Genomic DNA, 25,579 nt, shown 5'->3' on the forward strand with positions numbered 1-25,579 from the left:
ACTGTGATTAATTATTTTTTATGAGAATAAAATCACAATGTTAGGTGTCTTATTGTCTCATTTTCGTAATAATACGATGTCTGTTTAGTTTTCGATTGATGTTGTTTCCAGGGAAGAAAAAGGATCGGAGGATAAATTTTCAAACAAAAAAATCGTTATTACAATCAGCAAATAAATCATATTCATAAGGACCCCATTTTCTATTAAACAATTTAAAAATATTATCTCCCACTGACCAGTCATCAATATCAAAAATGTTACTTGAGCATCGGCAATTTCATTCTCAGATCTTGGAATCCATTTTGTCTCTAATCTAATTCTGTTCTGCAAACAAATGGTAAAGATTGTCAGTGCTAAGTTTTGTAATTCTTTGTTCGTACTGCCTTTCCCTATTATTCTTACAGCATTTTGGTTATCGGTGTACAACTTAATAACCTATTCTTCAACATATCCATAAGACTTTCTCATGTAATTTGTACGACTTGTAGAACTTTGACGCTTCTGATCGGGTGTCCACTTGTAATGAACTACAGAATTAAAAGGTTTAAAAGAATAACCTGCTCCTGCCGTGTTGCTTGCATCTTTATATAAAATCTTCTCAGTAGAATTATCACTTACAAAATGACACACTCTGGCTAGAAATCTACAATTGTTTAACCAAAACATAATTTCATGAAATATATTATCATTAAATAAGATACAATGTAATCTGATCCCAAGATAAGCATTCTGCTATAGCTTTATGCATGTATCTAGACATAATATTACAAATATTACCAAGGCTAAATGAAAATGAAACAATCTTCCCTGTAACTTTAGCCAACTGTCATGCTGTAACAGAATTTTTATTAGGAGCAATAAATTTAATATTGAAATTGTAAATATTTTTTGTCTGGTACTGCAAGAGTTCCATTGTTTGTATTCCATACAAAACCTAACCACTTAATAACTAGCTTAGGTTTAAAATGACTCTTTTCTTTATTCACTTCAAAACCTGCACAATGTAAATCTTTCTCAAATTCTTTAGCAACCTTTACCAGGTCGAGACCACTATATTTTGTGACGTCGGCATAAATTTGCATGCTAAATTAGCCATCTGTTTACTTTTATCGACAAACCAATCAGGTGAATGAGTTGCAAGGCATTGTGGGCTACTACAAGTTTCAGTGTATACAAAGCGTTTTGAAAATATATACCATTTTGAATTGTCCTTTGGAAACTCATTTTGAATGATTTTTCAGAATTTATGAAATTAATATGGACAATTATGTCTGAACTTTAATTTCTATGCTCACATTTACAAAATATTGCATATGAGGACTTATATCAACCTATTTAAATACCCCATTTTCAATGTTCAAAAGAGAGGTACGTCCTATAGAATTAGAAGCAGCGAGTACCGTTTTTCCACGTGATATCCCATATTTAAGACAACATTATTAGAATGCGCGTTGATATTTTCTTCAGGGACATTCATGAGAATGCTTAATTAACGGACAAAATACTAAATGCTGCACAGCTTGCGCTTCTGCGTTTGTATATTTGTGCATTTCTACTACCGTTGCTATTCACGTATGTTAAAAATGCACAGTTACCTGTATTTATTTCTAGTGCACAATGATAAAGTCACCTATACACAACTGTGCAGTTTTTTCATATCAAAACCTGTTTGTACTTGTATGCGTATGTTTGTCAGTCGTTTGATACTGATCATTTTTGAAGCAACAATTGATCAACTAAAACAACAGTATTTTTCAATGTGAGCATGGAACAAAGTTAATGGTACGTAATCTTTCCTTTTTTACCTTCTAAAGTAAAAATCAAGATGTTTCCATTCAATATCAATTTTAAGGTTCATTCAAAGCATTCCATATTTCAAATACATCTATACTACTATGTTAAAATAATAGACTCGAATTTTTTTTAGCTTTGGTGCCGATAAATCGGAAGAGTAATCAACGAAAATTCCTGAAAAATACCGGAAATCATCAGAATTTTTTGAATTTTACAATCGTGTGCATGCGCATTACATTCACACTAAACCAGAGTAGGTTCTTTATTTTATGTTTCCCAATATGACATTTGCATGGATGGCTTGGAAACGATAAAACAAATGCGTGTTAATTTTCATTGGAATTTTTTTCTGTTCATGAAAGAAAATACGGAAGATAACTCTAACACAGTGCAAATCCCGAGAGTTTTGACTGTCAGCATGGGGTGTAAAAAACGGTTTTTTTTTGTTTGTTTGTTTTTTTTCTGATAATTTATTTATTGACAAGAACAAAGTATACAATAACTTCAAGCGCAAAAATCTAATTAGCTATATGCAAGGCAGCACATTGTCTTACCTAAAATACTATGGTTATTATTTTTGTCATCAATATCTTATATTGCGTATGAAAAAATACTTTAAAGAGTATTTAGAGTTGTATAGATTCCACAGATAATGTTTGCGTTTAGTACACATGTATATACAAATAGCATAGGTTCATTAAGCAAGTAAAAAAATGGTGTACAAATAAGGCTAAATTAGCAATGTATAGAGATTTAAATGAATGTACAAGTAATATCTTGCCTAACCTGGTAGACAACATTATTAATCACATAATCTTCGGGCGTAGAGATATATAGGCAGACCCTATGTATCCATGGTATATAACCGTGTACTATATTACAATTGTTCACTGTAGTTGTCTATATTATTAAGTTATACAAATCAAGGAAAAAAGAGTTTGCCGTCGTAATTAGGAAGCTCTACCTTGTTTTACAGTCCATATCCCCCCTTTTATGACAGCTCTACTGGAAGACAGGTCTCTTCTCAGTAGTTTTAGGATAATAGAATTTTACACTATGATCATAAGACATATCAGATAATCTTTGACAGATTTTCAAAAAACTTGCACTCAGCATTTGCATTTAAAAAACGTAAAACTGAGGTATAAAAACAAGTGGATTTTTAACATGATTATATATATTACATTCAGTTTGATTCAAAGAATCCAATCTACAAAGCATTTTTGTTTGTAAATTCTATAAGCTACATGTACATAAGTAATAAGTAAATTTAGAGATTTAGTTTTATCGCTTTTTTCATAGAAGAAACCAACAACAATATGTTTTCATTGTATTTTGAATGACAATAAATTACTAACTGTTTTCCATATGTTTTTAACATTTTTACATTCAAAAAGCAAATGTTTTATATTTTCTATTTGTTTACAGTGTACACATTGATTTGATATTTTTTTTCTATTTACTCACATATACATGATTACATAATATATTATTTAAAAGCTTGTAACTGAATTCGGCTACATGTTTATCTTTTATATCTTTAATCTTGCATTCATAAATATTTTTCCAACTCTTCTCATCATATATTTCAAATTCTTTACGCACTATTGATAGAAAACAAGGCTTACAAAACTTTTTTTCAATGAGATTTTTATAGAAAGAATTACTAGATTTACCAGTCAATTCTTTAATTTATTTTCAATAATTTAAGTTCAAATTTTTTTTTCATAAATACCAATACACCAAACAAAAAATATTGCAGGTGAATCTTTTCTATTATTTTCAGCATACAATCTAGATATGTATTCCATGACCTCTGAGACAAAATATTAATGAAAAATAAAATGGTGGCATCCTTTAATTGTAAAGATTCAAAACGTTCAAATTATGATTACACACGATAAGGTAGGTCCACAATGGGTGCTGATTTTTAAACTGATATACTTCTTAGAAAATATATGATTTTTTTTATCTTCAAAGAGCTAATACTGTTCACATATGTGCCTAAACTGCTGGAAAAAATATGCCGGTGTTATATATAATTTATATTTCACAATATATTTTCACCCCATCCCTTTATAAAATATTGAGTCTTACATCGGAAAGTGTTTTAAGTCAGAGTAGTTCACCATTGTTGCTCAGGTGAGCAATGAGGCCCACGGGCCTCTTGTATTAGATAAAACCACTATTTATTACCAATTTATTACCTTTATAAATCAAAATACCCGGACATTTCTTCCTTATATTTACATTGTTACCTGATTGATATTTTTATTTGTTTCCTATGATTGAACATTGTGCTGTATTCTTAAACTTAAAACTTTTTTAGCCAGGCTCATTGCGTAAGCAATGACCACTTTATAAGAATGGCTCAATATACCGTATATTGACTGAACAACCGCTGAAATCGTTCTTCGGACAGAAATGTAGTTCAAACTAAAAAGGGAACGTAGAATGTATAGCTTGTCAATTGGTTAGTGTAAGTTTACATCTCATTTATTTAAACATCACGTAGTAATCTTGTTCTTTGTAACATTATAAATATCTCTAAGTTGCAATGTGAAGTTGCAAAGCGGTGGAATAGATTGTTTACAATAATAGCCAGGTCATTCCAAAATTAGAGATCCCGTAAATAAGCTACAAGTAGAGGAAAACTGCTATAAAAGTTAATCTTAGTTGGGCTGTTAAATATCTGACCATCTTACCCTTTTGATATCTACGATATCAATGTAAATATGTATCGTTCGATATATTCTTGAAAAATGTTTTGACCGAACCAGATTAATCTCGCACACTAATGAATACTTCAAGGTACAGTGTATAAAATTAATTAATGCAATAACATATTGGAATGAGAACACTGTCTAGAATCAGGTCATTATCGGTAGTCGTTTTACTTTGTCTAATCGTTTAACTTGTAAACGCTCTTAATGGTGTTTTTAATAGTTTTAGTATGAAGTCTTATTTTGTTTTTTTTTTAAATAAAGAGTATTTCTTTCTTTGTCCCAAAAAGGGACGACTTTTGAGAATTTTCATTGTTTGTGTAGCATCTCCAAACCTTTTAGAGCGAAGCTTAATGTGATCTTCAGATCTGAGATGTTGCCTGTAAAAAAGAAAGAAAATTAAAACAGGCATCAAAATGTAAGATGTGTAATGAAGTATTTGACCAGTCACACAATAAAACCAATACTGGTATTGTTGCAGATAGTCTCCAGTACTTGTCACATGCCACGTATTCTGTTGTCCAATTTCCTCGGCTCATCATGCACTTTGTTGGTGAATGGATGACTACAATGAAGAAACTTGATTATGTTTGCATAATTCTATATTTCAGATGTAGATTTCTTGTAATATGATTATCTTCTCTCAGAAAATCGTTATTCACGCAAAAATACGCACGTTTCATGGTTTCATAATCAAAACTTCCCGCTATACATTTTTCCTCATTGGTAAAATTTGCAATTCTGTCCTTAAGCATAGGGAAAAACATCCCTAAAATTAAAACACAATTCATAAGAATTGGTAGACAAATGGTGATAAAAAATCTAAAAAAATCTAGTATCTATCAAAACTAGGGTTACCTGAGCAATTATTGACGCCTTGTATATTTTCAATCTGTAGCGTTACTGTGCCTGGCAAATACATTTATAATTTTATGTTTGATATGAAAATTTGTTAACGTGTATTGTTGATTAGGCCAATCTAATGTTAAACAAATTTATTTATTTTTGCAGAATATCATGGTCATTGTGGTGATTTCTTAGGATATGGTTGGTGATTTTACTCTCAGTTCATCATCATCTAAGAGTCTAAGACTGACAAATTTCTGACAATGTAGTACTTGTATCCAGTACTTTAAACACACAATTTTCTGTTTGTAACAATTTTCCTTTCAATTCAAATGCTTCATTTGATAACAAATTTCAAATATTTACTTTATATGAACATCACATCAGCCCTCATTTTTAAGATGTGTGCGGTCACAAACGTATTATGCTAAAAAAGATGAGGGAATAAGAATGCGCAATTGCACCTTGGTTTAATCGTAAAATTCAATTTCAATTTGTTCTGCCTAAATCTTTTAATAATATGATACAATTTTGCCAAAGCACATTTTCAAACTATAGTTAGTTGTAATATTTTAACAAACACGAAGAAAAAAAGAATTTCCCCCAAATTTTGATTGTATCCAACCTTCAAATACCATGTTTTTTAGTTTAAGGATTATGTTATTCAGCTGTGTTGATATTGAAATTATACAAGGTCAATGATCATAATTTAGAGTTATGCTTTCTATAATTAATTTTGTGTATTGTTTTTTTTCGAATTGCGTTAGAGCCAGCAACCTGAAATTTTACATAAAGATAATTCAAATGTAAAATATGTGGAATGATATGAAAAACATAGAGGCTTAACATTTGCTATCACATTGTTTACCCTTTTTAAGAAAAAAAGGAAATTAGTTCGAATTTCCTCTGTTTTAATATAAATCTACACCTCACATAGCATATTTTCAATACCGTGTTTTTTAATTTTAGGATTATGTTACTCAGTTGTATGGATATTGAAACTATACAAGGTCAACGATCAAATTTTAGAGTTCTCTATTATTAATTTTGCGTATTGTTTTATTTTTCCAATTGCGTACCAGCCAGCAACCTGACATTTTACACATGATAGTATACATTTAGAATATGTGAAATGATATTAAAAATATAGAAGCTTAACTTTCGCTATCACATTGTCATCTTTTTTAAAGAAAATAAGAAATTTAAAAATTACTCCGAATTTCCTCTGTTTTAATATAAATCTACACATGACAATTTATATATTTTCCTCAAATAAGACATGGGAATGGATATAAATATTTGTTTTGACTTCGTAATTGTTTTGGAAATCTAAAACCTGAATAAACGTAACCCTTAATATTATCTAAGGTATGGCGTTTTTACCATTGAGCTAATTTAGTCACAACACAATTTGCAATATAAATGCAATATGCTACTTTGGTCCCAAGTTTACGGTATTCTCAAAACGTTCAAGTGTTGGGATACAAAATTATATTTTTAATGCATGTATAGTGGATTATCACTCCTAATTTTTATTTCCATAGGGGCTTTACTATGAGAAAAATATGGAGCAGGGACCCACACTATAAAATTAAATGCATTTAATGTTCTAAACAATGATAATTGTTTAAGACTTTGGAATGAGTTAACCAGTTCAAATCAGTATATTTAAAACATTGAACTTAAATAAATGTTTTTAATCGATTGTATGTTAAATATACTTGGGTATCGTTTGGAACGAAATCTATTAATTATTTTTATTTTTTGGTATCTTATCCATGCTAATATGGACATTTCACCCGCCTTATTCCCCAATCTTCTTCCACATGAACTTTTACAACCGTTTAACCATGATTATATATACACGTTTGCTACAAAGAGATTTTTCAGAGTTGTTATATATATATATATATATATATATATATATATATATATATATATATATATATATATATATATATATATATATGTAGATAAATAAAGCCTTGGTACAGCAAAAAATACTTAAATAAATAAAACAGAATGCGACAGTCCAAATTAAATAAATTGTTTACTGTTAGCGCTTTCAGCCATGTCGGCTCTTCAGACAGTTATACAAAATTAAAAACGTTGTTTGTAACGTTGTCAATGACGTCGTGTTTTTAAAGTTCATTATGACGTCACAATGTACATCAAGGTAGCGATGGCGTGAACTTTATCAACGCCGTTAAGCAATGCATAGACATATAATACAATACATATAAAAAATTATATATATGATAAATCTATTTTCGATTAAGTTTCGGGTTAAATATTTTAATAAAATAGTCCTCTTTTGTGGTTCGGGCGATTTCATTTGAAGTCCACATTTTGTAAAACGGAAATATTTTAAATGTTCCCTTTCCGCACTTTGCAAAATGTTCCGAACATGGAGTGTTTCTCACTGTTTCGTCCTTTATTTGTTGTTTGTGGACTCTCACTCGGGCGTTGAGCTGGTTAGTCTGGCCAATATAATTTTCTCCACATGTTGGACAAGTCGCACAATATATCAAATTAGACGATTTGCAGTTCATTGGGGCATTAGGTTTTAAAATTTGGCCGCTTTTTAATATTATTCCTTCTCCCTCCTGTATAAGGTCACATGTTCCACATCGGGGGTCGCCGCACTTTTTGATGGAAATAGTATTGCTGGACGAGAACTTTGCTTTGGAGAGAATTTTCCTCAGATTCGGGGCTTGTCTTCTGCTGTTTATGATAGATGATTGGTTTAACAGTTTTTTCATATTTTCTGATTGTTCTAATATTGGAAAAAAACGTTTTGCTGATTTAAAAATATTATGGTTACACGGATTATGTGTAGTTACAAACGGAATTTTCTCATCTTGTTTCTCCTCCTTAAGGCGGGTCCTTCTAAGTTGTGCTAAAGGAATATCCATAGCCCGGTTAATTCCGTCATTAATAAGTTCCACGGGGTAATTCTGTCGTCTAAGGTGTTGTTTTAACTCTTGAAGCCTTTGTAGGCGAAGAGAAGGGTGAGTCACAATAGTACATACACGCCGTGCCATGTTGTATGGAATATTCCTTTTTGTGTGAGACGGATGACATGAATGAAAATCCAAGTATTGATGGGAATCTGTTTCTTTGCTAAATAAATCGGTAATGATATTCTCGCCGTCTTTGATAATAAGAATATCTAAGAATGGGAGTTTCTCACGATGGACGTCTATAGTGAATTTTATCGAGGCCTGCAGTTCATTTAAGATAGAATGAAATTTTATAAGATCCTCTTCCGTTTTGGTCCAAAAGATGAAACAGTCATCAAGGTATCTTTTCCAGTTCTCTTTAATGTATAGCGTAAAATCGGCATCAAAGATATCCGGCAATATACTATAAAGTTTTTCTTCAAGGTACCCCATCACAAGTGAGGCATACGTAGGGGCAACTTTTGTGCCCATGGCAGTACCTTTTATCTGTAGGTAATTTACATCATCAAAGAGGAAAGTGTTATTTTCTAGTACAAGTTTTAGTCCGGCTAAGATGAACTCTTTTGAAAATCTACTATCTATTTTCGGGACAACCCGTGCCTTCTTCAGGACCAAAATATAAAATACATGAGTAAATAAAAAAGAAAACAAAATCTAAAGCTACTACTACACTACTTAAGAAACTATAAAAAAGAACAGCTACATTACACACATCATTTGTTCACATTCTTAAAGAAGGTGTTGATACTGTCGCCGATCGCTCTAAAGTAATCAATCGACTGCCAACTTCACGCATGATTAAGTTTAGTAGCTATTTAAAATTGACGTCCGAGTTAATAAATGAAAATTTGAACCCCCGTCCCGTGGTTAACTCGTACGGCACTTATGATATAGACTCGAATTTTTTAATAAAAAGAGATGAAATTAAATAGAAAATAAATAAATAATTATAAATAAGAAAAAAAATGATTTACAAATAAAAGGTAGTAAAGAAACTAATAAATGAATGGAAGAGGCGCAGTTGACAGATTTCATGAAATTACTATGTGGGTGTCAGGTGATGTATGGCTATGAGACGTTCATTTTAGTGAAGTCCATTTGTTTGTTCATGCCATCAGGTCTGAATGATTTGAGTCTGAGCATCCAAAACTTTTCCTTGTTCGTGTCGTTAGCCATTTTAGTGTTATATATATATATATATATATATATTTTCTTTTGGGAAAAGAACCCCCACATTACGACATATTCCCTATAGGTTGTCATTTAAAAAAAAATAATAGCTATCACACTGACAGTGATATAAAAAAGGTTGAAACTCTATGGTGGCATACTTCTGCCCCTTGTGTGCAAGATATTTTTCTATCAAATATTTTGACATGCGAGTTTAATATGTTGACATGCAAGGTAGTTTTGTCAGCGTACTCAAAACTATGTTAACGTGCAACATGAAAATCAAATTAAAATTATAAAAAATCTCCAAAAATCTAAAATATCATCCTCATGTGACTTCCAACATGCTACATGTTACTTATTTATGTCCACATGCAACTTGTTTGTTGACATGTGAGATAAATATGTTGACATGCAATTTAATTATGTCGACTTATTTATATTTATGTTAACATGCAACTAAGTTATGTCGATATGCGAGATAGACATGTTGACACGCGAGAAGGATAAGTTGACTTGCAACTGATCTATGTCAACTTGTTAACATAAATGAGTAGTATGTTAACAGAGAAAAGCTGCATGGCAGCAGAGATAAGCTGCATGTCAACCTTGAATATTTGAGCAACTATTTCAAGGTGTAGTGAGGCACCTTTAAAAGTGAAATTAGAAACCTTTTATAAACTGACAGTGATTTACTTTACCCCAATTCATGATATATTCCGCCTTTCCAATCCATGTTTCATTCGGTACCAGATTGTCCTCAAAATAAGGTATTTGATTGGTATATGCACAGGTGTACATGCCATTTGACCAGTTAGAATTTACACAGTAAACTAATTCATCAAATACCCCTTTCATCAAAGTAAAATGACAAAAAAAAATGTTAAATGATTAAAAATCAATATATAAATAATTGAGAAAAATAAATATTCAATTATTATTCTAATATTGTTACAATTACTAAAAGTGTACGTTATTCGAACGGTTTTGAAATCCTTTTCATTATCCGTAAAATTAGAAACTACGAATCCAAAAGCAGCCATATCAATATGTCCTAATATTATGTTATCGACGGCTATAAAAGTGGTGTTTAATTGATATATTAGATAGTACTTATGACTTCTATCAAAATACCGTTTACATTTAAATACTTACCAAGTGTGAGAAACAATAACAAGCGTAAGTTGATCATAGCTGGACGGACTCGGAGCTGGCTGAATAGTATCTAAACTTCCCGATTGATATTTTATATGAAATGATACATTTACATCGTGGAGGAAATATTTTCGAACATACACCGGTAATATTCATGGTTATTCATTGATTATCAACAATTCATGTTCGAAACGTTAGGAAAGTTTAAAACACTTTGCTTATCCTGTCACCTGGGCACAGGCACTTAAAGTTAATGAACAAATATTGTATGTGTATGAATAACAATACATTCAAATATAATACATTTACAGACATGCACATACAATATATTTCCAGACTTACACGAACAGTTTATTAACATTACCTTCCAGTGCCCATGTATCTGGTATTGCGCTGCGTTTTATAGCTGTTTTCATTCCTGCCAATTTCTCGAAACGACATTTAACGTCAATGAAGAAATAACTGTTTTCGTTTACATCGAATTCAACTGTACAGTTTTTACAGAAATGTGTATTTTCGTTTGAAAAGTATGAAAAAAAACGCCCAAAAAAGTAAAGTGGTTACTTGTAAAAAAAACCTTTTGCATTAATTTAATCTTTGTACGGACATTAGAATTCGAAAAAAAAAGTAAAACCCAGGTAGCAGAAGAAAAACTACTTTTAAATGTATGGAAATACAAATGAAAGTTCATTCACACTATATAGATATGTTTATATCACACTTATAAAAGTACCAACACGTTATAACAAGTCTATCACACTACACTTTCTTTTTTGTTATTTCCATATACGAGTGTTGTCCATAAAAAGTGTCACGGAACAAAACATAGTCCCAAAATAAAATTGCAGTGAATCGATTTTAAGTTGTTTGTTCTGTCTACGTAATTGTTAGAAAGCAAAGTGTTTTCCAAGACAAACATAATAAACATTGAGTGCATTCAGTGGTGTAAGGGCGGATTGAGAACAGGAAAAGCCATATCGACCAGCTCGAACAGAAATTACGGTAATCACCTAAGAACATACCTAGCTCTAATTTGTAAAAAAACCCACCAAGTAGTGTATCAGAATTCATGCATTAGTTATACACAGGTATACGTTATACAATTGTGTATTGAACTGTTAGTTTCAATGAAATTTGAAGGTATTCATTTACGAATCTCAGAGTTCTATCCATGTCCGACAAAAACCATATTAAAATGATGTTAAGTAAAGAACAAATATCGGTATTCATTTTTAATGATTTTTAAAAAAAAATGGAAAGAATAATGTCTTTATGGCATTTTTGTTGTTTAGATATGTATTTAAACTTTCAGATATCTCTACGGATTTCTTTCCTATGTGAAAAGCACAACACAAGATTTGTCTGAAATTGCCATTTTTTAAAAATACCAATTTGCTTTATACATACAAAAAATGGGTTGATTCATAAACCTTATCTTATACAAACTTATTTTTACATAAAAAAGGAAAGTGGTATATTGACCTCACCTGTTACATGCCAAAATAATGTAAGAAAGAAGAAAAAAACTGTAAAACAGTTACACATTTTTCAGTCTGTCCGTATATATGTGCCGTTATCCAAGCAAGTTTTTTTTACAATCCTAAAATTTACATTGTACATATATAATTAATTTCTCAAAATCCATCATTGTAATATTCTGAGCATTGTTGGCGTTCCGGAAATCTTTTTTGTTGACGGTTGATAATCCTTTTTTTTTACATTGTCCCTTCCTTTTTTTTATTTTGACAAGCTTCAGTGAGGTCAGTAAAAATTGATGAAGATAATTTTCTAAAATTATTAATTGTCAGTTTATTTAACGTTAAAATTACACGTAGACAAGTTTCTAATTTTGACTTTACAGTCATCATTGTATTATTATATTAGCCGATGACTATTTGATTACAGACATTTACAGATTGATTCGCTCTCGATTGGTATCTGGTAGGATATGTCATGCGGAAAGTTAGTGGGAATGTTCAATTAAAATTGTCAACTAAACTGAAATAAAATGAAAATCCAGTCAGCAGCAGGCCGACGTGAACTTGAAAGTCGAGCCAACCATGGAAAAGAAGGATAGGGCCACCAGGGAAGCGCCCCAGACATTAAATCTTATTCCGGTGGAGCAGGCTGAAGGTACATGTACTAATGTGTTAGATAGTGTTTGTATAGTAGATATGGTGGGTGTTACACCAACACAAGTAGACTTCATTTAATTTTCTATGGGGCACAATGTAAGTGAATCATTAGGAATGAAAATAATTGATGGGAAAATGTAGATCTGGCTTTGTTATTGAAAAATTCTAACAATGAAGATACATTGGTAAAAGAGTCCTTGTTTATGGAAATAATGGTCAAATAGTCAGTAAATCAAAGTCTGCAGTAAAAATAACCTACATTGAAAAATAGACTGATGCATTCTTGATCTATGTACAATGTAAGTGTGTTTACAACTGTTCATGTAAGCAAATTTAAAGACATGCTGAAATATGTGCGTGATGTAAGGACAGAGGCTGATAGGTCAGCAGGTTGGAAGTTGTATGATGAACAATTCTGGTTAAAAATTGCAATGGATCCTGCCAAGTCTTGTCTTCAGTCGACTTAGAGTTATGGGTTATGTATATGGTTAGTTGGCAACAACATTCTTCAGCATCAGGGACTTACAACGGGAATAAGTACTACACTCTTAATTTTCAGGGATTCTGCATTCTAATGAATGTCATACCCTCCATCACGGGAAATTAATGTTTTATAGATCCAAGTACAGGCACAGTGCCACAAAATGACAAAGTGACCTAGGGATAGTAGACGATCCTGACCCTCAAATGATAAGCAATACTGATTTCACATAAATAATTTACATTTTCTTTCTGCACTGAGTTATAAAGTACATGACTGAAACAATGATTTGTCTATGTATCCGGTATTGGAGGAGAGTACTGCTTCTCAGGTTGATGATAATTGTATGGCGGTTGTTGCAAGAGTGTCCTTCAGATATGGTTCTGTTGGTGCTGGTCTTGTAGGAGGCTGATGATCCGCTCAATGGCGAAGATGTCTACGATGTAGATTCGTGGAAAAACACCAGGAAACTACCAGGAAGACTTAGACCTGTTAATTGTTCCAATATAAATACATACTTATGTCACAAGGTGGACACCATACTAACACGTGGCATATACACAAATACTTCATGTCTTAATGATAGACATTTTATTTATACGTAACGTATGTTACGCATTACATACATAAAATACATGCATTTCTTTACACATGGGCACACTTACACTTACTTACACTTTACACTTACTAATATGAGACCAACGGAACATTTGTCATTCATATACATAAAGACACAAACGGACCACTATAATTAGAATGCTTAAGGTGGCTCTATAAACCCACAGTTCATTCAAATTTTCAATAGAAGACCACAAAACATATACCTGTACTTTAAAAATATTAAATTGATGATTGGGTTTCTATAGGTATTTTAAACGAATTTTTTAATGTTTTTTTCGTGTTTTTGTGAAATGATTTTTAAAAAGGTACCTATTAACAACTTATTTAAATTTTTTTGTCATATGATGGATATTTCCTTTGGACACCTAAATATAAATATAACATTTCTCAACATTCAAAAATGTTATTATTGCATTTTTTTAGTATTTCCCCAAAACATAATTTTTCATGTTTTCTTACTCTGTTGACAAATCATATGTAAAAGCTGCTTAATGTTATAAGAAAATGTATTTTAAATGTAGGCGTCGGAACCGGGGGGCTGGGGGCTGAGCACCCCACTTTTTTTTGCAAAGTTAGACCTAACCAATGGGCACATAGCAGCATAGAGGGTTAAGCCTCCCCTCCCCCCACACACACTTTTTCTCGCAAGAAAGATAATTTTTTACAATGAAAAGATGGAAATATTGAGATGTTGGAATCACAGGTATTGTGAATAAGTTTTTATTTTTTTTTCCTTCCTTGTCAAGATTTAGTCCCCCCCCCCCCCCACCACACACACACTTTCAATTTGCTTCCAACGCCACTGTTAATAAACGTGACATAAAAAAATTTGAATGAAAATCATTGCAAATTAACACAAAAAATATTTTAAACTTTATTTGGTATGAAAGTTACTCAGGTAAGAGTTATCGTTCCTAAGTCCCAAAGCCCAAACATCGTGGGGACTTTTCATTTCTGAGTTGAAGAAAATTTCCTAAATATCATGTTGAATGATAAATACATACATATTTCATTATTGGTCTAAATAAGTGAATATATTTGATTTAATGCAAAACTAAGTCAAATAGATAAAGGGGAAAATTAACTAATAGGATTTATGTATCTCGACCAAAGAGAAATTCAAAGCCATCCTCCCATTCCCTTTAGGTGGTAAAGAACATCTGTCGATATTAATGTGGATTAAAGAATTTTATAATTGAAATACTTTCACCGGTTTAGTATTCAACCAAAAAATACGTTTTAGAAAATTTTGGAAAGTTAAAAATTTTAATGTCTTCAACGGGATTCGAACTCATGACTTACAGTGAACCCAGTAACCCACTGAGCTACGCTGTAGATTGTCGATGAAGAGAAAGAAACTATTTAAAAAGTTATACTTGATTTTATTGTTTATTTCGATAAATAATACGACACAACGTAAGGTGTGAAATACCACATTACTTTTAAGTAATGAATTTTACATTTATTCATTTAACATATTTTCAAAAGAGCGGTCCCCATACAATTCGCCTCAGTTTAAATCAGCCAGTACTGGAATAGCATCCTTCGAGATTTACTTTTTTGCGTACTGCGTCATCAAAAAGTGGTCTATAGAGCCACCTTATTATTGGTAAACAGCTGGTAAAGATATTTAATGATAAACGTGAATATTACCGAGAAATTACGTAACTGGATGTTTTAAGACAAACAATAACATTAAACGCACACTAATTATGACAAAAATAAGGCTTACCTCAGAGAAGCTGGACCATAGGCATTATAAATAAAGAATGCTTAAAGCAAAGTAAAAATGTGCCAGAAAAATGTACATGAAAAACAGGAGAAGTCTTGGTTGCGTCCTTCCCCTCGGGCTGCCGTGTCCAAACTGTGCACGGACTGATTATAATTTTGATGGTCTAGTGAGTTGAGGCTCGTTACAAGAAACCACAGGATAATTACAATTGTCATAAATTCAACTGAACTAATGTGTGGCTTTATGTGACACACAGTCAAATATACTGCGTTTAATACAGTTGTTGAGATGATAGCCATGTTACGGCCTTCAGCTGAGTTAGGTAACATGGACATCAAAAACGCTTTTCGTTTATTCACAATATATTCATGGGAATTTGATTTGCAAGGATTTAAGTTTAAGAAACAATTCCACACAGACAAGAGTTTACCAATGCGCTCCTAAATATCATGTGCTATATTTGAAAAAAAAAATACATTTTTTTGCAGGGGTTGGTAAAGAAAAGGCAGATTGAAACTGAACTTTATTTATTTTACAACGATTGATAAACAAGTTCTACAACTTATATTAATAGGCAGATTTATCCAGGTTAGAAGATTTATAGATGATTTAAAATTTGCTTGAAGAAAACAATCTGGAAAATGTAGGAATTTGATGTTAAGCAAACATGTGATTACTTTGATATTCCACTGGCAGATTATAAAACACAGGGTCCAGTGACTTGTCTTGTTTTTCTTGGTTTCACGACGTATTATCTATTAACAATTGTTATTTCCATACTTACGTCGACTCGATATATCCCAGTGAACTTGAAATAAAAGATAACACTGAGTCAGCGTCATCTATTTCATATTTGGATATTTTACTGAAAATGGACATTGATGGTAACCTCACAACAAAACTTTATGATAAAGACGATGACTTTAATTTTTCTACAGTCAACTTTCCTTACTTATGTAACAATATACCATAATCACCTGCATAAGGTGTTTTCGTCTCTCAGTTGATGCGATACGCAAGGGCATGCTCTTCGTATGAATAGTTTCTAAGGCAAAGCATGCTACTGAAATACAAGTTATCAATACAGGACTATCAATAGTCTCTTGTAGTCTTCTTTTCGTAAGTTCTATGGTGGATACAACGACTGTGTCAGCAAATACAATCTTCTACTGGTGACTGCTGACTGGCGTTTTTCATACTAATTGTTAGACCATAATTAATCACCTAATTTTCTACGGACTTTCCAATTTTTCCCGATTATGATAAAGAGCACAGGGCGGGTGTGACCAGTCAGCAGAAAATGCTCACTCCTCCTAGGCACCTGGGGCTCGTTTCATAAAGAGGCCTACGTCTAGGCGTAAGCTTAGTCTGGGTGTAATCCTTGGACTACGTTCGGAAATGGGACTAAAATGCGTTTCATAAAGAGGCGTAAGTTTACGACGGACTAAATTTTGGTCATAAGTCTACGTCTGCTTTTGTTTGGGCGTAAATATAGTCTGTTTACAATAATGGCGACCTTGCTCATTATACAAAGGCGAGAGCGAAGACGTTTAAGGAGGGAAAGGGTGTTTCTAGACAGAAATAATGCCTTAGAAAGTATGCAAGACATCGACCTAATCAACAGATATCGCTTCCCAAGACATGTCATTCTTGATATTGTGTCCAAAGTAGATGAATACGTGGCAAGGCTCACGCGTAGGGTTCATGCTATACCTACGTACATTCAGGTAGAATTTCATATTTCACTTTTTCCTACAATATTAAAATAAATATGATTTAAATGACTGAATGTTTTTGTTGTTTGATTTATTTCACGTAAATTTGTGTGTATATCAAATGATTGACATGGGAGCAGTGATGAAAACGATAGTTATTTGAATAATACTTGTGCAAAATATTATTTTGAATACATGTGAATTATAAATGTTGATACCGTTATGCACAGTCGATCTCTTCTAAAATCAAATTCGCAATGACGGGTGATATAACATTTGTTGTATATATGTGTCTTATTTACATATAGGTACTTGTCACACTAAGATACGTGGCTAAAGCTGACTTTTTCTCTGAAGTTGGGGATTTGCACAGGATTTCGAGGTCATCTGTGTGCCGTATAATTCATAATGGTATATCTCTTAGTAATATATTTTCCAGTATGATAGATTAAATAATCTACAAATATTTTTTATTAATTGGTATAAGTAAATGTACAAGAGTATTTCGTTTATTTAAGAACTTGGATATTACTCATTTTAATAATTTTACACAATTGTTATTGAATTGAGATATATAAAGCGCTCACGGGAATTTATTTTGTAATAACTTGGCAGATACTGTATCATTAATTATACAGAGGTGTTTCATTTTTTTAAATTGGTATATTTTTGTCCACTTCAGTTTGCTATGCTATCAATGCAACCATAGACAACATAGACTTTCCGGAAAGGGTGTGTGAAATGCGATCCATCAAAACGGATTTTCATCAAATTGCTCACATACCAAACTGCATCGGTGCTGTTGATGGGACGCTCATTCCAATAAAAGGAATGACTGGCCCCGAGGAATTTGCGTACGTTTGTAGGAAAAACTTTCACGCATTAAACATCCAAGCGGTAGCTGATGCCAACATGAGGTTAATTCATTTATGCATTTTTTTTTTGTTATCCTTTAAAGGAAATATGCTTTTTTCAAATTTGTAACCGCTTAAACCTAGGTATATGCATAAACAGTCACATATATTAATTGTTAGATACTGATACATTAATGCTATTTCTACATATAATTTATATTGCTTTTATTTCTAATCAAGATTCCTACACATCAATGCCCGCTACCCTGGATCAACACACGATGCATACGTGCTCACAAACTCCGGACTTCCTGATCGAGTCCAGTCTCTTCCAGAGGGTGGCTGGTTGCTCAGGGACTCAGGATACCCATTACGCACGTGGTTGCTGACTCCCTATCAGTCCCCAAGCAACAGGCGGGAGGAGAAATTCAATGACAGCCATGGAAAAACAAGAGTGGTGGTTGAGAGGGCATTTGGCGTTTTAAAGGCTAGGTTTAGGTGCGTCATAATAAAAAAAATTAACCAAATCACAACAAAATTTAGCACATTTTGAATTTTTTTTACCATTATCGTGTTTACATAATATATTACCTTTTGTAGGTGCTTACATCAGTCTGGGGGTGTTCTTCCATTTTCGCCAATTAAGTGCTCCAGAATAATAGAAACATGCTTCAGACTTCATGACATTGCATTGAAAGGAAAAATTCCATTACAAGACAGAGGACGAGTAGTGAATTACCACCAAAACATGTTGTTTGGGGACAACGCACCTGTTCTGGCTAATCAGACAAGAGAGCAAGTTGCAAGCTTGCTTTGAATAAAGACAAATATTCATCATTCATCATTTGTTTCAATTTTATTATTTTTCTTCATTTCTAATGCTGAGGCAATTCGTTCAAAAGCCAGCGCTTTTCTCTCTTCGATTTCAACACGACGTCGTTTTATTTCCACAAGTTCACCCATTAGTTGATCCTTTGGCGCCTTCTTCTTTTTTTCTGAAAAAAATGCAAAGGAACATTTTCATTATCATTCAAAAGTTTGAAATCATTTGTTATTTAAGTTAAGTTAATGTAATATTAATACTTTCCCACCCTTAGAACTCATAAGTTTTTTACGTGTTACTTTACACGATACTAAAAAAAAGTACTTACGGGACGATGGTTTCAAGATTCTCCTGTCACTGTTGATTTTCTCTCCCTCTTCTGGTGGCTCTTCTGGGGCTGTCTCCGTTTCAAATTCTGGCAATTCAACTTCTTTGACTATCGTAAATAACGTTATGAGAACTATAATAAATACTTAGTATACTGTATAAACACTTATCCATAACTTATTGATATAAGTTCAATTAAGTTTCTTAAAAATTAGCATCGTAGCAAATTTATTTTCTCAAATAAAAATGTTCTTACTGACAAAAGGTTGTTCAACGATCGAACTTTCGGTGGCTTGACTGGACCTGGAACATCCTGAAAAAAAAATATATTGTCTTTATGAACGGTATCAGTAGTGTATAAGTAAAAGTTATATTTAAATCATATATAAAAGTCTACCATTCGTTTTCCTTAATATTATAAAATCGCTTATAGCAACTTTGTAATAAAAAAATAATTATTTCGTATCAAAAGAGAAAGTTTAATTGTTTTTGATTCGCGATAAGGACACTCCATTCAGAATGCACAATTTCAACATTTTTGATCTGTTTGACTTCCAGTCAATAATACATGCACATATCGTGAACATATATACATGTATATATATAATAATACTAGTTAAACTGGCATTATTATTATATAATATATATGTACGTAACTGGCACTGCACCTGCTTCATTCTCAGAAGGGCTCGGTTTTTGCGCCGTATCAACAGCCCCTTCGATACCCGAAATGGTTTCCTCTGGGATCAGGGAAAGAACCTGTGGAGAATACCATGGGCTTTTTAACTGCAATTATTACTTAGTCATGTACATGTTGAATATAATCGAGGGTAGAATTATATTTAAAAAAAATATTCAATGATTATTCGACCTCAAAAGTCAAAATACGTACATCCAACTCCCAGGGTTTGAAACCTATATCAGGTGGAGGCCCGCCCCCAGTCCTCTTCACAATATTCTTTCTTGTGGCTTCTTTTTTTTTCACCGACATCTTTGCGTCTTTCCATCTCTTCTTCACCTCTTCTGCCTCCCGCGTACCACAGGTTATGGAGACTGCATTGATTCTTGAAAAATAAAAACATAGTTTTTCATTACATGTAATATTTTCCTAAGTAGAAGCAAATTTCACGACATAGGAGGGGGTGGAGCAAGTGGATCAATTACTACTACCCCCCCCACCCCCCGGGGGGGGGGGGGCTTTACCAAGTTTTAATTTGCACCTACCCTATCTAACACTACCAAAGCACATGTAACTCAAACAAACAAAGAAAAGGTATATATATATATATATATATTTCAATGAAGTCATTTCGCTATTTTCTCTTATTTTTGAGGAGAAAAGTGTGTGTGTGTGTGTGTGTGTGTGTGTGTGTGTGTGCGCGCGTGTGTGTTTAAGGGGGGGGGGAGGCGAGTAAACTGTTTATATAATGTTATTAAGTGTATTTAATACTTATGCATACATAATATGTATATCTATATCTTAGGAAGTTCAAATGATTAAAGCATTCTTTGAGGAGGATCGATCCAATGTGCTATCATTATTTTGGCATTCAAATTTTAAAAAACTATGCAGTGACAGGTGGAAGGGGGAGGCGCACCCGGCTCCTAACACCTTTGATCTAGGCATTAAATGTATTTACGCTGATTTTGTAGATGAACTTTAAAAATCACACTTCAAACTGTGCTTATTTGATAAATCTTGAAACACCCATATAATATTTCTTTACAAATTGATGTTTTTTAATTGAATTCATTTTAATAAAATGCTCGTTTTTATTTTCATTTTTATCTTAAAATGTCTTTATAGTTGTATTTTTAAATAATTACTAAATAATTTATTAACATTTTCATGCAGTACTTCAAGATGAGGCACTTTAGTTCGTAAGAAATAGTCTGCTGTAAATATTCCAACTTACTGGCGTGTTATGTCATTCCAGACCGCTTTCCTCTTTTCCGAAGTTACACTTGAAGAAAATTTCCCAAATAAAATTTCGCGATTTTCTCGAACACAGGATGCCATGATCTGAAGTTCTTCATCAGACCAATTTGGTTTTCTCTTCGATGCCTTTTTCTGACTTTCAGCCATGATGTTTAATCGGTAATGAAAAGATGCAGACGACAATTTTTTGACACGACCGAAATTCATCTCTTGAAACTTATAACTTAAGAGAATCGTCAAAATATGTAATTCACATGTAAATGTGAGGCAAATTGGAAAATACACGAGAACATACAAAATTTTGATTCACGTTGTAGTAGCTAATGTGAACAATCTCTCTCTCTCTCTCTCTCTCTCTCTCTCTCTCTCTCTCTCTAAGAATTGTATTAATTATTTTCTCTCTCTTTTACATAATTACCAACATATGAATTATTTTTTCTCTCTCACTTTCTCCGAATTGTGTTCTGTACCATCTCTCTTTCTCTCCTTTTTTTCTTTCTCACTCTCTCCCTCTCTTTCTTCTTTTAAGAATTTAACAATTCATTGTTCTCTCTCTTTTAAATGCAATGTAACTACATGTTCTAATTTATTAATTATTTTGTATATTTTTTTCTTAAAATACTATTTAGAATTGTCCCCCCCCCGTGTGTTTCAGCTTTCAGAAATACTGGTATATCATTATTATAAAAGTGTATTTGTGCAAGTTTACACCAATTTAAAGTTTTAAATTAAATCTATATTCGTGTAAATATGAAATTATAACAATTTCATCTGTTTCATCTGTACATACATATGTATATACTGAACATTACATGGCTATACAGCTGTATATTTGTTAGAGTATACTGATGACTGCATTGAATCGTTAAAATATTCATTTAGTGTACGGGCAGATCGAGAAGAATAATACACTTAAACTGTTACTATAATAATATTTTTTATTCAGTATTGTGTTCCACCACGCACACACTTCGCGCATGCTCACATTGGCGGACTAAGTGTGACCTACATCTCAAGATTTACGCCTTCATTTACGCAGCTTTATGAAATGCATTTTAAGCCAGCGTAAATTTTGGGCGTAAATGATTTAGTCGGACTAAGTTACGCCAAAACTTAGACCTCTTTATGAAACGAGCCCCTGGGGCCCGTTTCTCAAAAAGGCCTACGTCCAGGCGTAAGCTTAGTCCGGACTAAATCAGGGACTAAACCTCAAAACCAGACTAAGTTGCGTTTCACAAAAAGGCGGAAACTTAGTCGGGACTAAATTTGGGTTTAAATCTACGCCTGCTAATGGGTAGGCGTAAGTTCTTAGTCTGTGCACAAAAATGGCGTGTGTTTTGTTTCTAAGGCAACATATACAAAGAATTTTATTTTTTGGTTTGTTTTATGTGTTCTTAAAGAAAACATTCACATTTATTTAAATATTTGTACATGTACGTATAACTTTAAAAAATACCTATTGTTCGATAACTGTTTCTATTTCTAAATAAATTAAGATTAAATCAATTTGATAAATAATGGGCTCACCTTATTAAACGTATGTAATATACTTACTACTCGTAATGAAATTTACCTAAAGTGTGAAGAATGGGTATACCCCGAAAAATGATATAAACACAATAATTAAAAAGATGCTTTATTTCTAAATTAAACATGTATTCCCCAACAAGATAGATGTATATAAGTACGAATAGATTATTGATTTTTTTTAATCAATACTCAGTAAGCATGAACTAGAATTTAATGTTTCTAATCAGATTTGAACCTGTGAAACGAAACTGATTTCAAAATTATGAATAGGAGCAACTCAAAACGTTTACATTTGTAATTTGTCCTTGTGTGTGGTTGTTTGTTCTTTACCTATATTATTGAAAACTTTACAACACGTGTGTATTCTCAATTCCAATTTTTCTCCTAGTATCTTTACAAAACCGCATGAAAGCTACATGTACTTGGAATGTTTATGAACTCGCATTTAGATACAATCAATTTTTGTTTGTTAAAATATTACTTAAAATATGTTTTAGAAGCGTGCAGAGTGTATATCAATTTTAGATCTGTTGACAAGCGTTTGTCAAGGTTATCGAATATTATAAAATTTCACATGAACACCTTGAATTTTTGGAAATCAAATTCATTAATCTTATTAATTCTATGATTAAGTGATCAATTGCGTTCATATTTAACATCGGTTGTAATTCTTTTAAAATAGGTATGGGGCACATGTACTATCAAAGATCTTCGTGCATATTCATATGCATTGTTTATTTGTACTCATTTAATTGAATTGATCTTTAATTACTTGAATTCATGATAGTTTTGTTTCATCATATTTAAGATGTACGTATATCAAGGGATTTTTTTTTATTTCGAAGTTGTCGACTTGCAATACAAAAACGTTGTTTTAGCAGTTTTACAACAGCGTGCATTATTTACAAATTTAACTAGCTTGCATTTGTCATACTTATTATATAAACAATTGTAAACACCCCCACCCCAATAACCCAAAGCAGATAGGGAAAAAAGTAAAACTCACATGCACTTGTTAAAACCGCAAAGATGCAAAATGTCTTATCCGGAAGGGAATAGGGGATTTTTTTTAGATGCCTTTTCCATTAAACTTGTAAAAACCTTTTATTTATAAAACTTTCTTTAAATAGGAAGGGTGTTCTTAGATAACTGCTTTTATATCTTTATTTTAATCAAGATACTGTATACAGGGTTATTTTGGTCCCGTGTAATTTCCGTCCTTCTACACTTGCAAACAGTTTCACTCTGTCGTGACTTCGCCCAGTCACATAATATTAGATATTGAAAATCAACATAAATTCGCCCGCTTACAACGAGGGTGAAATAATTGAAAATTAAACAGGGCGAATTATTCCCTGTTTATAGTGTATATTACTTTCAACACCCCCCCCCCCCCCCCAAATTTCTGAAACCTCTTATATATGTCGCTTTCATATCAACTGTTTTTCTCTAAAATTTCATTATGTTAAGAAGTGTATAGGCATTTGTTCAACTTTTATTAATATAAAATGTCATGAACAGCTTGAAATATGCACATTCAGTGGTAAAGTATAACATGCGTACTTTCGGGTACTACATGTACTATGAATTGGAAAATTGATCCACCACATATAATCATAGCCTAAAAGCAAAACAAAATACGATGTAAGCATGCTTAGTACTCAGCGGAGATGTCTAAGTTTTTCGACATTTAAACCCTAACTTACGCCTCTTTCAGAAACGCAACTTAGACCCGACTAAATATTGGCGTAACTTTGTTAGTCGGACTAACTTAGGCCCAGATAAACGCCTTTTTGAGAAACGGGCCCCTGATCCTACCTCTATCTATTTGTAAGTCCGTGTTGCTCTGCTTCGAATTTATATTTTGTTTTATGGCTTTTTGAGATGGTTCACGGTTTGTTATTGTCATTTTTTCATGTATCAAATCATTTATGACATGATAATGATAGGATGATTAATTAAATGTATAAAATGTTTTTCTACATGAATAATTTCAAAATCTAGAATTGTTTTTAAAGAAATAAATAACAAGTAAGGATGGGGCCACGATAGGGTATTATTTTTACATAAATAAAACAGATAAAAAAAATCCTTTTCTCAAAAACCAAGCGTCATAATTACAAGCTGTCACTTGTGTAGAAGCATCCTCGGAAAGTGTAGATTCCAATTTTACAAAGCATGATCCCCGTGGGCAGGGTATGGTCACACTATGGGGGGTGTGGTGGCCACATACTTACACACACACACACATATATATATATATATATATATATATATATATATATATATATATATATATATATATATATATATATATATATAACGAGAATTATCTAAAAAACTTTTATTAAAAAGAAAACAATTGGCTAGACAAGCTGCTAATTGTATAGAAGCATCCTTAGGTGATGTAGATTACTGTGTGTTAAAAGAAGATTCCCGAGGGTAGAATGAGGCCACAATAAGGCGGAAGGGAGGGGGGGGGTTAAAATTCTAAATGTACATAGTGAAACGTGCAAGGGGGTCACTGCCTGTGATCCCCGCGGGCCCGTACCCGAGATGGAATCGGATAGCCCTGATTGCTGTCAATATTTACAAGTGCAGACTTTAAACACCACTCCTGCACATATATAGGGACTCAACGTTACGCAGGCAGGGATGACTGCACACCTACGCAACTGAACAGGTACCAACGTTAACGCAAGCAGGGATGACCGCACACTTGCGCCAACAACGCAACCTAACGCAAGCAGGGAGTGCCGCACACTTGCGCT

General features: G+C 32.6%; 2 protein-coding genes across 2 annotated transcripts; one reads left to right on the forward strand and one right to left on the reverse strand.

The window, feature by feature from the left end:
• Nucleotides 1-17,646: 17,646 nt before the first annotated feature.
• Nucleotides 17,647-19,006, forward strand: LOC128190895 (putative nuclease HARBI1). Its single transcript, XM_052863134.1, has 4 exons — nucleotides 17,647-17,746; nucleotides 18,018-18,252; nucleotides 18,430-18,687; nucleotides 18,790-19,006. The coding sequence occupies exons 2-4, from the start codon at nucleotides 18,077-18,079 to the stop codon at nucleotides 19,004-19,006; spliced, it is 651 nt and encodes a 216-aa protein (XP_052719094.1). The 5' UTR covers nucleotides 17,647-17,746; nucleotides 18,018-18,076.
• A 17-nt stretch (nucleotides 19,007-19,023) lies between these two features.
• On the reverse strand, nucleotides 19,024-24,147 carry LOC128190896 (uncharacterized). The gene is made up of 5 exons (XM_052863135.1): nucleotides 20,232-24,147; nucleotides 20,008-20,098; nucleotides 19,596-19,652; nucleotides 19,341-19,448; nucleotides 19,024-19,184 (listed from the first exon to the last, which is right to left on the reverse strand). The coding sequence occupies exons 1-5, from the start codon at nucleotides 20,328-20,330 to the stop codon at nucleotides 19,024-19,026; spliced, it is 516 nt and encodes a 171-aa protein (XP_052719095.1). The 5' UTR covers nucleotides 20,331-24,147.
• Between the last annotated feature and the right edge of the window lie 1,432 nt (nucleotides 24,148-25,579).

This window comes from Crassostrea angulata, chromosome 6 (assembly GCF_025612915.1).
Source record: "Crassostrea angulata isolate pt1a10 chromosome 6, ASM2561291v2, whole genome shotgun sequence".
In the NCBI taxonomy this organism is placed as follows: domain Eukaryota; kingdom Metazoa; phylum Mollusca; class Bivalvia; order Ostreida; family Ostreidae; genus Magallana; species Magallana angulata.

Coding starts and splice junctions, on each gene's coding strand:
- LOC128190896 (XM_052863135.1), bottom strand. CDS start 20,330: ATGTCGGTGAAAAAAAAAGAAGCCACAAGAAAGAATATTGTGAAGAGG. Junction 19,653..20,007: donor CCCTTCTGAGAATGAAGCAG/GTGCAGTGCCAG, acceptor TTTTTTTTTCAG/GATGTTCCAGGTCCAGTCAA. Junction 19,449..19,595: donor CGTTGAACAACCTTTTGTCA/GTAAGAACATTT, acceptor TATTTACGATAG/TCAAAGAAGTTGAATTGCCA.
- LOC128190895 (XM_052863134.1), top strand. CDS start 18,077: ATGCGATCCATCAAAACGGATTTTCATCAAATTGCTCACATACCAAAC. Junction 18,253..18,429: donor GTAGCTGATGCCAACATGAG/GTTAATTCATTT, acceptor TTTCTAATCAAG/ATTCCTACACATCAATGCCC. Junction 18,688..18,789: donor GTTTTAAAGGCTAGGTTTAG/GTGCGTCATAAT, acceptor TACCTTTTGTAG/GTGCTTACATCAGTCTGGGG.